Genomic DNA, 14,257 nt, shown 5'->3' on the forward strand with positions numbered 1-14,257 from the left:
CTGATCTAATCTTTAATCTGAAATGTGTGGATTTTTTCATCTTTTCAAAACATGAATTTAAAGTATGTAGACTGTATTCAGTCTTTTTTTGTGGTTACTTAATTGTATGACAAATTCATTGCCCATATAGGTACATTTAATTAGACTAATCAGACATAAGCCAAGTTAAATATTTGTTTCACTTGGCATATTGTGCTCTTTAGTTTAGTTATTCACAGTTTTTCTTCTTTCACTTAAGCCCTCCTATACACATACGTCTTGTAGAATGGGAGTGGCACTTCTCATAACATAACATTATATAACATTACAGACACTATTGTCTTTGGCCTTTTTTACCCTGCATACATATGTACATACCGTATATGAAAAGGAACATAATAGCATGTCATGGGTACTAACAGAACTGTGTACATAGAATATCTTTGAAGTATGGCCTCTTGGATTTCCTTTGAAAGTCTTTGAAAGACTTTACACTCATTAACCATATAGACCTCTGACACAGTACTGCCCTGCCCCTATTCATCCACCCATTTTATTTATATTCATGTTGGGTTAGGGTTAGGGTTAATGTTTAACTACAGTTAGGCAATATGCCATAAATATGCAACTAACTACCCAACCAGGCTGCTTTGTGTTGACTATGGTACCAGGGAAGACATTTGAAACCTGTTGGACAACATGTTTGAGAAAGACATAGTAAGTGTCAAGACGTCACAGTAGCAGCTGAAACACAGAGACCTGGGAGCGTTCCATGTTTATGGTTGCACTGTACGGTCAGCATTCAGAGGAACCCTGCGTGTGTAAGTATGCCTTAGATTTTCTTCATTTCAAAGGGTTAGGGTTAGGGTTAGGGTTAGTTTTATCCATTTCTGATTGCAGATGCAACAGACACGTTTGCTTTGTTGTCTGGATTGAGTTTCTTTCATTGGAAGGCTTCTCAAAGGTGTGTCAGCATCTTAAAAAACAGAATGTCACATGTTCCCCGGAGATAATTGGAATGTAACTGCTTTGGTTTTGGGTGTAATCACATGTGTTGTCTTAAATGGGCTGATGTAATAAAGTCCTCTCTCTCACAGGCAGGTAGGCTCATGATGGAATTTGCTTGTGGGTTTGTTTATGTGCCGCCATCGGTGAGTCAGAAGGACGGCCAGCGATCCACTGCCAATGTCGTCAAACGCTCAGGTGGGATTTCTTTTCAAACACCCACGTGCAAGACATCCAAGAAGAAAATCAACACTTATAATACTTGTTTTATAATACTTGTTTAAAAAGACAGATGCCACATTCTGGGGCTTGCCTTGCTGTTTAGTTATAGATTTTTTTCAGTTCCACTGCCAGAGAAAGATTTTTTTCAGTCATACCTCAGTGGAGGTTTGACACCTGAAATAATATTTAAAACTTCAAACATCAGCAGGAAACATGAGATTTTTGAGCTGGATTCAAAAGGAGTCTTTGTTGACTCCCCTGTCTGAGAAAATCCGCCCAAAGTACACAAAGCTTTGACTGTGCTGTCTCCGTCACCTACACCTCACCTGCTGTCAGGTCCACTCTCTGCAGGGAATCAAAAGGCACTTTGGGAAATGTAGGAAGTCATTATTTAAGAGAAAGATTAAGGAAGCGAATTCCAGTTAATTAAAACACGACTGCTATAAATATCAAAGACCGATGACAAGCAACTGTGGAAGTATCAGCACGTGGGCTTTTCCTTTCTGGGTGACTGGTTGGTTAAGTACCATCATGTGTTATGCAATCAGTGACACACACCAACCTCTCCTGTCTATCTTGAAGGGAGATATTCCCTTCAGATACTTTGCTTTGCTCAGTAAAAGCCATCTGCAACCTGAGTCACATTTTCCTCGCAGCGCAAAGGTCGTCGCTGCACCAGTTGTTTTGTCTGTGCTCCACATTTCTCTCGCAAGCTCTCAGATTAACATTCACTGCGTGCGTATATGTATATATATGTATTTATTTTCTGTAATTTTTAGCTCTTCTCCCTCCTTTGAACCGGGTCCGTCCTCGCATTCCTCCACCTCCTCCTCCCACAAATCCTGCGGAAGCCAAATCACCAAAGTCCCTCTCACCGACCCCCAAGATTGTGGAACAGTTGGAAAAGAGCAAGGAGGTTAAGACATCGGTGAAGCCCTCTTCTGTCTTCTACGAGAATGCAGAATTTCACAATAAAGCAGGGGCTGCCTCTGCTGTCAGCAGGCCTGTCAACGCTCAGCAGAAAACACCTCGAAAAACAGGTACTGTGAATGTGTCGTCATTAGTGTTAGTGTGTGACTAAACTTTTATTGTTTCTGTACTTCTGTATCGTCTCGAATAACTTAGGAGGCAATTAATATCTTTAAGTAAGTAATTCATCACAAAATTCAGTGTTATCCTCTTGGTCACATTCAACAGAGGGCAACTAAACACAGAGAACGATTTGCTTCTCTTTCAGTTATTGCAATAATTATTCAAATGTATTTAATTAGTGAAATTCGGCTAACCTTTTTCTTCCTCGCGAGCCCGTTGCTCAAACCTTTTGGCTGATGCTGCCTAATTTTGCTTTTTGCTTGAGCAAAATTTGTCCTTAAAAGACCTCAGCTTAAACCTAAAAATCCGACTGCCAAATGCAACCTGTAAAAAACATTTAAGGACGAGTGTGCCCAGAGGGGTTGGGGGGGGTGGGGGGGTGGGGGTGAACATTCTGAAGGGCTGGGCCAGTATTCAAAAAAACATTTTCTAATTACCTTTGGTGTAATCATGTGGATAGTTCTTGTTCATTTGTCATCAAAATCTGAACATATATAAAATATAAGCATTAGCAGTGGGTAGGGAGGTAACGTTTCTAACTTTAATCTGGATAATGTTCTTCATACTGTTACTCAGCTCAGGGTGGATACCCAGAATCCCACGGTGCTCTCTTTTTTGTTGTTTTTTTAATTGAAAACAGTAAGCTAACATGAGGATAGGGACTGTTATGGCACTAAAACCAGATGTACTGTGACTGAACGAATGTGACTGTTTGCAAAAACACAACATTTCAATGAATAAATAAACAAAGAAATTAGGTTACACCGTGGTTTTCAAACTTTTCGTGCTCAAGGCGAAACAACGGGGAAGACAAAATCTCAGGAAGCTCCAGCATTCACATCCCTGCAAAATAACCTCTATCACACGTGTTATGTAATCACTCTGCACACATTTATGTTTGTTTACTTGGAAGGTTTTGAAAGGACTTTTTGTATTAGCAAGTGAAGTGAAATTTATTATATCACAAGCGTGATACAATGAATTCTGAGCTGGCAACTTGTCCAGGGAGTACCCTGCCCTCGCCCTGAGACAAAGCAGGGATTGGCTCCAGCAGCAACACCCCGTGACCCCATGGAAAGGGATAAGCGGTTACGGATAATGACATGACATGACATGACATGAATTCAGTGTCCATAGTGTACTTCTTCTGCGCCCCATTCCTTACGTCCTTTGAAGCTCCATAGATGTGTTTGTAACAAGGAACAGAAAAATCATAAGACTTTTATTAACGTTCTTATGCAGTCCATAAATTCAACTTTTTATTTTACAAGTGTTTATAAATGTGTAGATAATATAACATTAAAAGTATTGTTGATGCTATTATCGATGCTTATATAGTCGTATTAACACAAGATATTGTTAATATGTGTCTTATGAAAACATATACGGGCCTTATAATCTATTAACTGTTTATAACTCAACAGTTATGCTTATTACAAGGAATTTACCTTCAACTTTAAATGTTACCACAAAAGGCATTTAAAGTGGTTTTCTCAGCCTGTGGTTTGGTTGAGCTGCAGGAGGAAGATCACTGTGTGTTTGGTCGCCCCCTGCTCCTCTAGTGGTGTTACATCGATCTGATCTGCAGCCTTCGAGGTGAAGCTGTGAAAGTTTTAATTGTTTGGGTGAATCAATCCTTTGACACACTGCTCCTCTCCTGCTTCCCCCAGCTCTTCTTCCACCACACATGAAACCTGCGGCCAACAGCCTGCCACTCCTGTCCCCTAACACCACTGGCCAGACATTTACCTATGACCTCCCCAAAGATGAGCCTGATTTAAACACAGAGTCTTGGGATCCAGACTACTCATACACCCTCCCGGAGGGCACAGGGCTCCATGTGAAGCTGCCGGCTGATAATAGTGTTGTGACGGCCCAGCAAATAGGTAAACAGATGACAGTTCTTTAAAGTTTTCTGCTCATGACATACTGCCTTTTCCTTTCTTTTTTTTTTTTTTTTTCCGTCATCCCAGTTTGTTCTGTTCTGCTCTCAAACCTCAGCTCCACCTCTTCCTCCGAGACCTTCCTTCATGAAGTCAATGCCAGAATACGTGGTTCTGTTACCCTCATCCCCACCGTCTCCTTCACCTCAGAAATCAAATTACCCGTCACGTGTCCCATCACCTACTGGTAAAGTAACTCTAACAATCTCTGTTGCCCACTTTCAAAATTCATAAACACTTTTTAATCCACTGCTCTTGTTGTTCCTGTCCCAGGATCAGCAGATAAGGGGTTTCTACCAGGGAATCCTAATGTGGTCCTTGTCAGTTTAGGAAAATTACTCTCAGAGGAAAGAGGTCAGTAAACTTTTATCATCACCATAAAACCTTCATTATCGGCCGCCTGGTTTTACCTTCTGTCTTATTGGCTCTTAATGACGCCTACATTTGCATGTTTCCAGTGCAGACCATACAAGGAGAACCCATCTCCTGCTCCCAGTGCGGCGCTGTGCTGGACTCCTCCTGTGACAATGAGGTGATTACACACTGTGTAGTAGTAGTAACACCATTGAGAATCATTGATTTCAATATGTGAATGATAGCTGTAAATCTCCTTGTAATCACTCCTGGGAAACACAGAGCATGACCAGCTCCTAGAGGCAGTCAAGCTTGAGTGTTATTGATCAGAGTGTAATAGAAGAATGGAGAGGTGTGATTGGCTGGATTTCTCTGACTGTGTTCTCTCCACCCGCAGGCGAAAGTGTGTTACTTCTGTCAGTCCTCAGAGTTGACCAGCTCTCTCAGTGCACCACCATGTCCCCTGTCTGGCTACCAGGACGGCCTCTTTGAGCTGCCTCCTGATGAAAAACTCCCATGTGCTGCTGACGCTCTGCTGCTCTTCTGCATCGACATCTCGGGCTCCATGAGCATGACCTCCCAGGTGAACACCTCAGGACTGACGCCCATCTGTTTACTGTTTGTGACCATTCACAAATCAGAGCCGCAGTGTTTCTTAAATGTTCGATCCCTGTCATTTCAAGGTGTCAGAGGGAGAGCCGGCTGTCCACAGATCCCGTCTACAAGTGAGTTCCTCTCATTTTTTCAAGTGAAAGGAGAAGTTCACCCAAAAATGAAAATTCAGTCATTATCTGCTCACTCCTGTGTTAGTGGAAAGTCAGGTGATGTTAAAACATTTCTGGAGTGTCACAGCAAAACAGCATCACAGCATTCTCCTAAACATCTGAGGCAGATTGCAACAAAAACACAAAAACAATCAAAAAATATATATTAAAGCTCATCCGGGAAAATTCCAGGTCACTGGAAGCCCAGAGATCCAAAAGACCACGTTTACACTCTTTTAAAACCAAAGTCTTGATTGTATCTGAGAGCAAAAAGTGTTTGCATTCATCTTATCTGTGCACAAGCTTGATCTATATGGTATCTTTGGGCGACTGGAGACTAAGTGAAAAAAACCTACTAAGAAAAATATATAAAATGGCTCCATGCAGCTCGTCCGGCATAATCCAAATCCCCGGAACCCAGAGATCCCAAATCTTCAGACAGAGCACATGCTAATGCTAGCTCGCGGCTACAGTAAAGGCAACGGGTGTAAATGAAGTCTTATCAAATCAATATGAAACTCTCCAACTAACATTATCATTTGACTTAAAAACCAACAACTACAAAATTCAAGATTTGCTCTTTGTGTTACAGGCACAACAAGCGTCATAGCAATAGCAGCTGTCTGAAGATGCTGTCAAGATGCTTTTGATGATAAAAAAAAAAAAAAATCATTGTATTCAAAACAGTTTGTCCAGGAAGCCGTTTTACAGTGCGTTCAGAGACTGAGTGAGCAACAACCTGATATACAAGTGGGACTCATCACCTTCAACCATCAGGTATGCAAACGATCATCAGGAGCTTGATCTAAAGACAACTGTCCTGTGTTTACGTTTGACATGTGATTCTGTCTTTTAAGATTTCTTCTGGCTCATATTTGATTTAATTTTCAGTTTCTCATATATAACTGCGAGTGCAGAATGCAAGTCATCTGTTGCCTTTCTTCATCCTGTGGTGTTTCGATTTGCCAGGTGACGATGCATGGACATGACAGTTTCCCCTCACGTTTCCTGTACGGTGCTGAGTTGGCCGACGTCAACTATCTGAAAAAGGCTGCAGCCAGTTTTCCCAGTCCGCCTCCACTGTCACAGACCAAGGACTACTTACAGAGACAAGTTCAAGGGTCAGTGAAAAAGCAGTGATTGGAGAAAGATCTGTTGGGAAATGATAGTAACCTTACCTTTTCCTCTCGTTGAAAGATTATCTGAATCTGGGACAACAGCTCTTGGTCCAGCTGCTCTCCTGGCGATTGCAATGGCCTCCAGACAGCCAGGCTCCAAGGTGGGTTTAGTCTTATACAGGCACCTTAATTTGGAAGACCGCACCTGTGTGTTCATATGTTTCAGCCCTCTTACAGCTCACATACACTGCATTATACACATGGCCAGTCAAAAGATCCACTGTGCTGCATAGTTGCATGAATTCAGCACAACACGAACGTGTTTATGACAGACGTGTTGACCCATAAACAAATAATGTCAACTGAGGAGGAACCAGGGACCCAGTGCAGTGATGGTCACTTGTAACGATTTGAATACGGAGTTCTGTTTGTTGACCTTAGTCAGCATTTCTGGCTACTGCTCTGTTAACAGTGACATCTTAATGTTTCCTGCATCTGTCTGTATTCATTTCAACATTATGAGGGGTGGTCAGAGTCTGCGCTTTTAACTGGATGAGCCATGGACGTGGGTAGCAGGGGGGGCTGAGGAGGCTGCGGCACCCCCGCAAACAAGGAGCATGAGAATATAAACAGGAGCGTCCACATGACATCAACACTTTCTTTGATCGCAAAACCTAATGTTTCTCTACAATTCTGTGGTCTGTACAGCAGCATGGACTCTGTTAACAGTGGCAAACTAGCAGATCCACATAAACCCTCCTCTATCTAAACATCTGTATCCTCGCTGCACCGCATTGTTTTAGAATATGAGGCTGTTTGTCCCTGGTATTAACATGCATCTTTGGTGATTGGATTACCAGTGGAGAGCTCTGAGAGAGTCAGTTGACATGTGGCACAGTGTGTTTCAACATGTGTCTCAGGTGATCATTTGTGATCTCTAATAAATGTATACGTCACTGGCGCAAAAGGAAATGATGTTTTCTACACAAATAAAGACTTAACTTAATGTACAACATTAGCCGAATTCACAAGAAGGTCCAAATAATTCAGAATTTGTGATAGACAGTATTCAATGGAGTTAATAAAGCTACTCCTAACTAAAAAAAATCACACAATTGAGCGATTTTGTGAGGGAGTCTGGGAAATTTCTGTTGTTGACAGTAGCTGACTGCTGCTTTGGTGTGCGGGTGTCCAAGTATCTCTCGGCTGTAGTGCAAAACATGCTCAAATTGTAGTTAATGACAATCACATAACTTCATCGTCCATTCAAATTAAAAGGCTACAGAAACATGAATGTTATGCACCATTAACGATGACCGCTCTCATCATGTCGACAGACCTCTCAGTGTTTCAGTGTCCCTGGGAAGAGCTCTGATGTAATGATTTGTAATAGATGGTCATAAAAATGCAGAAACAAACTTCAGTCAGTCACAACACATATGTCAATGTTTCTATTTTTCTAAAAAAAAAAAAGCAATACAATGCTGATCCACTATCCCTGCTGATCTCGAAGGTGATTATCTGTACAGATGGGAAGGCCAACACAGAGCTGGGGAACCTGGAGGAGGAAGACATTGACGCTCGCACCCTCCTCTCATCCACCATCTTCTACCAGGAGCTGGGAGAGTACGCGGCCAATCAGGGGTTGGTGCACATCTCCTTGTCAATGTCAAGAATTAAAACGAGCGTTGAATTATTGTATCGCTGAACAAAAAAATTACATCCATTTACATAGCTGAAGCACGTTGGCTCCACTTACATTAGCACCTGTAAGACTAGTGCTAAATTTGGTGCTAATAGGGGGTCACAAAGGTGTGCTGTGCTGTGATGAAATTCATCCTGAAATGTGCTTCTTCCATTAGTGTGACGGTGTCTGTGCTGTCCATAGAGGGAACTGACTGCAGGCTGGACGAGCTGGGAAGACTCGTTGATCGCACTGGGGGGAAAGTGAGACACGATTTGGAAATTGTTTCAGCGACTGTCAGATTTGCACTCTGAGCGCCAGTATTTTCATTATCTCTAGTCAGCTCTTGTTGTCTGTGTCTCCTAGGCGGTAATTGCAAGTCCCAAAAGGTTGCACCGGGAGTTTGAGCAGATCATTGAGAACAGGACCATCGCTACACATTGTGCTGTCACATTACTGCTGCCCAAATCACTGTGAGAGCTGTGCTTTGTATAGCCTTACATGTTTCTGTCTAGTTGGCACACGCTGACTTGTGTTTGGTCGTCTGGTTCAGGCGCATGAGAGGAGAGAGGGAGGCAGGACACAAAGTGATCAGAGAGGTGGGGAACGTGGACCCAAACACAGAGATCACCTTCCAGTTTGGAGCCGATGATCAGGACACAGGAGGTGAGGGAAACTGAAATGCCACCATTTACAGTCTGACTGTGGAATTTACATGTGTGGTTGGACTCTCCCGGGAGCCATCTGAAGGCCAACCAAAAGAAACACTAGCTTTCCCAGAAATCTGTTTCACCTTGCCAGTTTCACTTGTACTGTACTGCTGCCTGAATACCACAGTTGGTGCTGCGATGTGTGCTGCCAGGTGTTGCTGAATGGGGTATTATGTTGTTAACAAACGAGAAAACTTGAAGTCTCGACCCGATGCCTTTGCAAAGCAGAAAAACACATTGTGACCAGAGAGGGAGCCAGAGTCATAATAACAGGAGCAAATATTCTCTCTGGATATACATGGTCACACTTTAAATGAGACATATAATGCTCATTTTCAGGTTCATACTTTTATTTTGGGTTACTACTACAAAAGGTTAACATGCATTTTATCCTCAATAAATACCAGTATCAGTTTTCTCTTGTTACAGATCTGATCTCAAACTGATTTGAAGAGACATTATTTACACCGCTGACAAATGGTGGAGCTTAAGATACACTTCAGACGGGGTGTGCAGTAACGCTTTTTGCTTAGCAGCTAAAATGAAGATTTCAGCTTTAAAAAGGCTGTACGTTTTTTTCAAAATGGGGGGTCAGGGCTTCTGCAGACTTCCATGGTGCCAGACTGTATGGAGCCATTTCATATTTTTCAGTCTTGCTATGAAACTCCAGAAATGTTTTGTGGACTACAAAACTCCACCCAGCTTTCCATTGGCATGGAGGTGAGCAGATAATGACTCCATTTTCAGTTACAGGTGAACTTGAACTTTAACAGACAAATTACCAATACAGCACTTACGCTGAATTGTATTTGTCCATTTAAATCCATAAAGCAAACCAGACTGTGACACCATATTAAATTGGTCAAATGGTCATCGTGTTCTTTCTCTGTGCCGCATAAACACTCATCAGTCATCACTGTCTTTGTGTTGCTTCCCTGCAGTGTCAGTGCCGACCTCTGGCAGCCGTGTGTCCATCCAGCTGCAGGTCAGGTACAGGCAGAGGAGCGGACAGACGATGCTCAGAGTGATCACTGCAGACCGAGATGTCACTGACGACAGGTGATAGAGATGTTTTTTTAATCACAGTGTTTTGAGATTGCCTTACTCTCACACATAAACACACACACACACACACACCAATGCCGCGCTGAGCTGTTTGCCTGCTTGTAAGCTTAAATAAGTCATTATCTTGTGACATCTTTAATCAACGAGGTGTTCCCGCCCAGAGGACAGCAGTTGATGAGACATATTATTTCATACCAATCTGAGCGAACCTTTAGGCGAAGCAGGTGTTTTGAAGCTCCAAGGAGACCGGCTGTTGCCGAGATACCGGAGCCTTCGCATCATGCAGAAATGATTGCGCTATGTAAATCGCATTTCGCATCCATTCTAGCGTTCAGTCACAGAGTAAATGGACCTCTCATCTCAGTCTGCCTGCTTCATATACTGTGAAGGTCGTGCAATTCATTGTCTGAGCAGCTCAAAGTGGCCCCCGTGTGCGTGCATGTTTGCACGGCAGTACAATGGCGAGGCTGAAGCCGTAAATGTTAAGAAGCACTCTTATGGTAAAAGTTTACCCCACCCCTCTTCCTCCCCCTTCACAGCTCGGCAGCCCTGTCCTCTCTGTCTCTGGCCATCATTCAGCTCAACTCGTCACAGGCCAGCGCCGCTCTGGCTGTGAGGGGCCGCTTCCTCGACGCCAGGAGGGAAGGAGAGCTGCAGAGGAAGCTGATCGAGAGAGCAATGTGAGTTAACGTCTGACAGACCGTACTGTGTGGGCAACATGTATGCTGGTGTCTGACAAATGGATTTAATAAGGGTGATTCTATCAAACTTTCAGCACTTGGAAAAAAGACAAAAGACAGGAACAATCAGGTCTAAGTCCATTCATTTTGATGGTTACATTACAAAAGGGAGTTACAAAAACAGAAACCAGGAGGAAAACTCAAGCATACGCAAAAGTATAAAAGTGAGTTAAAGTAAGATGAGAATCAGATGAACGCATTTCAGTGTTCCAAGAAAATCTGGTTAATCTGATGAACTGCTGATTTTCATTATGCTTTTAATACAATTATTATTTTATCTCGAACTGGTGCACATTTTTTTTCTAATTCAATTTTTCATATGTAACCTTCAAGGCTTGTTTTTCTTTTTCTTATCATTTTGAGTTTCAGCTTGTTTTCGAGGTTTTTTTCTCTCCTTGTCAGATAAATGATATTGTGTGTCTGAGCGCAAGCTCTTTATTCAGTAGCCGTAGGGTATTTCTTAAACTGTTCTGTACAAAGTGAGTTTGTTCTCTGTCTGCAGAGAGCATAATCGCAGTGTGGAGGACAAACAGACATACCAAGAATGGGTTAAAACCATGGAGCCAATATACAACAGCATACATAACTTCACCAGGGTGAGTTTTTAAAGTATTTTTATCATCTTTGGTGCCTAACATTGGTTAGATTCGCCACAGTTAATCTCCTAATGTTTGTTTTTTCCAGAGGAAATCTGTCATTTCAGACTCGCAGGTAATTCATGTCACTTCCAAAACACTGTGCAGCTTTGTGCTAGAATACTTTGTCTGTTTAGCTGATCCCTCTGCCTGTTCTTCTCCTCCCACTAGACTCTAACAGATGCTGGTGCGGCGCTGCTGTACGCCATGAAGCACAGCAACAGGAAGTCCATCTCGCTGAAGGATAAACACAAACTGTAGCCAACTGTTCAGCCTCCAACCTTTACCTCACTGGAAGCCGCTCGGGTCATGAATGAATTTTTTTTGGGGGGGGGGCTAAAACTCATACTTGTGTAATGTAAATAATGTATGGCAGTCTATCAACATAGCACATCTGCATCATAAAGGAACTTATTTCTGAGAGCAAGACTTTAATTGATGTCTTTCACTGTTACATATGAAACCTGCTGCGGCGGTACAGTGTCCATGGGTGTATTCGTCCCTGTGGCTTTGTGCTTTTGTGCTGACCAAAACACACAAGAAAAATCCTGACTCAGAAACACCACCATGCAGCTAACACCTACACCCCTTTGTGTCAGCAAAACATATCTCACAACATGCAGAATGTAAACCTCCACGACAACAATTGATATAGTTCTGATTGAGATTACATTGTTGTGTTTTCATGACACTTGATGTACAAGAAATGGTGATGAAGCAAAGGTTTCATGCATGATCAGAGGATGCATCTATACAAACACACATAGAGTGTCATATAAATCATGTACTTCAAACAGAACAATGTGAAAATAATGTCAAGAGGACAGTTACATATATTTATACCACCTGGTAGAAACATGAAAGTAGCACAGGAATTGTTTTTATCTATTGCATTTTATACCACTACACGATAAACTGTCACCTGGTGCCTGAATTATATGTTGTCCTTGACATAAATTAAGATATTTCCACTGTAAATTAATACGGAAAATGTAGAAATTGGTGTATAGAAATTCACACCATACCTGGGGCAGGACCCTCACCCCTGGATCAATGTTTACAAGTGACTGAATGTCATTAATTACAAGCACTCAAGTACTGTATTTAGTTATAACTTTAAGGCACTTGTACTTTACTTGAGTATTTCCCTACTCTCCTACTCTATACTTCCACTGGACTACATTTCGGAGGCAAATACTGTACTCATCGGCAATCATATCAATAATACACTGATTCTTATCAAAAGATTGCTGAATTAGATGCTACAACTGGACAATTATCCGTCGACCCGTAGTAAACGGCAGTGATTCCCAAAGTGTGGACCATGGGTACTATAGAGATCATTTACAACAATAAATAAAAAGTTTGGGATTTTTTTGGTGTTAATTAGGTTTAAAACCACCGTGAAATATTGTCAATTACATATTTACATATAAAAAAAGCAACCAGAAGTAATTATCTTGCCCACATTCACATGAAATCACTCTGAGGAAAAAAAAAAAAGAATTAGGGAAATATTTCATCATAGTCTTGTGCGTTGATCAGAGTTGTGATTCAATGTTTTAACACGATACCATTACTTTTTAAGTATGACGTTTAGCTACTGATATTCAAAAGTTGCAAAGGTAGTGAGCGATGGAATAAATGCACAAGGAGAATGAACAAACAATAATCAGGCCTGAGATTGAAGCCAAAGCATAAATAGACATGCGCTTCTCTGGGGCGGCACTCACAACACAAACGTGTAACTCTGAGCAGATGTCTGTTGAGCATTCAAATGGACCATTGTTCAGAGCTGGCAGGTTCCAAGACAGCAGGACATACACAAACCAGACCTCACTCAGGATACACAGAATGATGCTGAGCAGGTAGAAGCCCACTGCGCCTCTGTTTCTATGGAAATCGATGACTCCGTCCCAGTGGTTTGTGGGGGAGACCTGAGCCTCCCCCTTCAGCTCCACATTGGTCTTCACCTGCCGAGAGTTCCTCTTCTGGGCCAGGGAGCGGAAATGGGAGGTGAATAGCACCATGAGCAGGACCGAGAGGATGACCAGCACGTAGATGAAGTTCCAGGCGACCATCATAGGCTTGTGGAAGTGTCTGTTATAACAGGCTTCGGTGCAGATGCTGTCCTTGGTGCTGTTGCAGGTGAAGTCGGCGTCCAGTTTGGTGAAGGGCAGCTCGGCCAGGAACAGGATCACCAGGCGGATGCACAGGAAGCCGAACCACAGGGAGTGGCACTTGTAGGTGGTGGTGGCATCTACCGCTGTCCGGAGGATGGGGATGAGGCCTGTTACCAAGGCTGCCATCATCACTTTTGGCTCTTATTTAGAATCTCAACAGTGGGGAAATTGGAAAAGAAAGTGATAAATTGCAACTATAAAAACAATTTAAAAAGCAACTTTTTCTTCAGGACCAGAGTGTAAAACTGACAGAATGTCAGACGCACGCTACCCAGGCTGAATGTCTGAAAGGAAAAAAGGTTGCACAGCTTTAGGCATTTACAAGTGCACGTCTTACCAACACAACTGATGCCATCTCTTTCACATTTGTATCAGTCTTTGATTTTAAGGAGGCATAAAAGCATTAGGAGGGAAAGCATTCATCAAGGCCTTCACATGTCACAGTAAACCCATGCAGCCCTTTATGTGCATATGCAGCAGTCATTTATGCATTTCAAGGTGAATGGGAGTGAAGTGAAGCAGATAAGTGAGCTTACCTTTACCTTTACCTTACCTTTTAGTCGTGTCTCGCTAATGGAACACTGCCGCTCCCGCTGTGTCTTCAGGCTTTTGTGGGTGAAAGATATGTCACCAAGATATGTGTTAGAGTTCATCACCACATGATGTGCTGACTTGGTCTCACTTTGCATCCCAATCTCTGAGATCTCAAACAATCATGGTGTTTTGCACATCAGCCAAAAACAAAAACCCACCAAACATTACC

The 14,257-nt window shown here is 42.4% G+C and overlaps 2 protein-coding genes across 2 annotated transcripts; one reads left to right on the forward strand and one right to left on the reverse strand.

The window, feature by feature from the left end:
• Nucleotides 1–614: 614 nt before the first annotated feature.
• On the forward strand, nucleotides 615–11,897 carry LOC119009437 (circularly permutated Ras protein 1-like). Its single transcript, XM_037080698.1, has 21 exons — nucleotides 615–800; nucleotides 1,077–1,182; nucleotides 1,986–2,246; nucleotides 3,969–4,184; nucleotides 4,300–4,428; nucleotides 4,515–4,595; nucleotides 4,700–4,773; nucleotides 4,993–5,178; nucleotides 5,279–5,320; nucleotides 6,047–6,136; nucleotides 6,329–6,480; nucleotides 6,557–6,638; nucleotides 7,991–8,121; nucleotides 8,340–8,424; nucleotides 8,528–8,634; nucleotides 8,715–8,827; nucleotides 9,813–9,930; nucleotides 10,476–10,616; nucleotides 11,179–11,272; nucleotides 11,361–11,387; nucleotides 11,483–11,897. Exons 2-21 carry the CDS (start codon nucleotides 1,089–1,091, stop codon nucleotides 11,570–11,572), a joined length of 2,313 nt encoding a protein of 770 aa, XP_036936593.1. The 5' UTR covers nucleotides 615–800; nucleotides 1,077–1,088; the 3' UTR covers nucleotides 11,573–11,897.
• A 473-nt stretch (nucleotides 11,898–12,370) lies between these two features.
• LOC119009439 lies at nucleotides 12,371–14,111 on the reverse strand. The gene has a single exon (XM_037080703.1). The coding sequence runs from the start codon at nucleotides 13,621–13,623 to the stop codon at nucleotides 12,922–12,924; it is 702 nt and encodes a 233-aa protein (XP_036936598.1). The 5' UTR covers nucleotides 13,624–14,111; the 3' UTR covers nucleotides 12,371–12,921.
• Nucleotides 14,112–14,257: the final 146 nt, after the last annotated feature.

Source organism: Acanthopagrus latus, chromosome 20 (genome assembly GCF_904848185.1).
Source record: "Acanthopagrus latus isolate v.2019 chromosome 20, fAcaLat1.1, whole genome shotgun sequence".
Lineage (NCBI taxonomy): Eukaryota > Metazoa > Chordata > Actinopteri > Spariformes > Sparidae > Acanthopagrus > Acanthopagrus latus.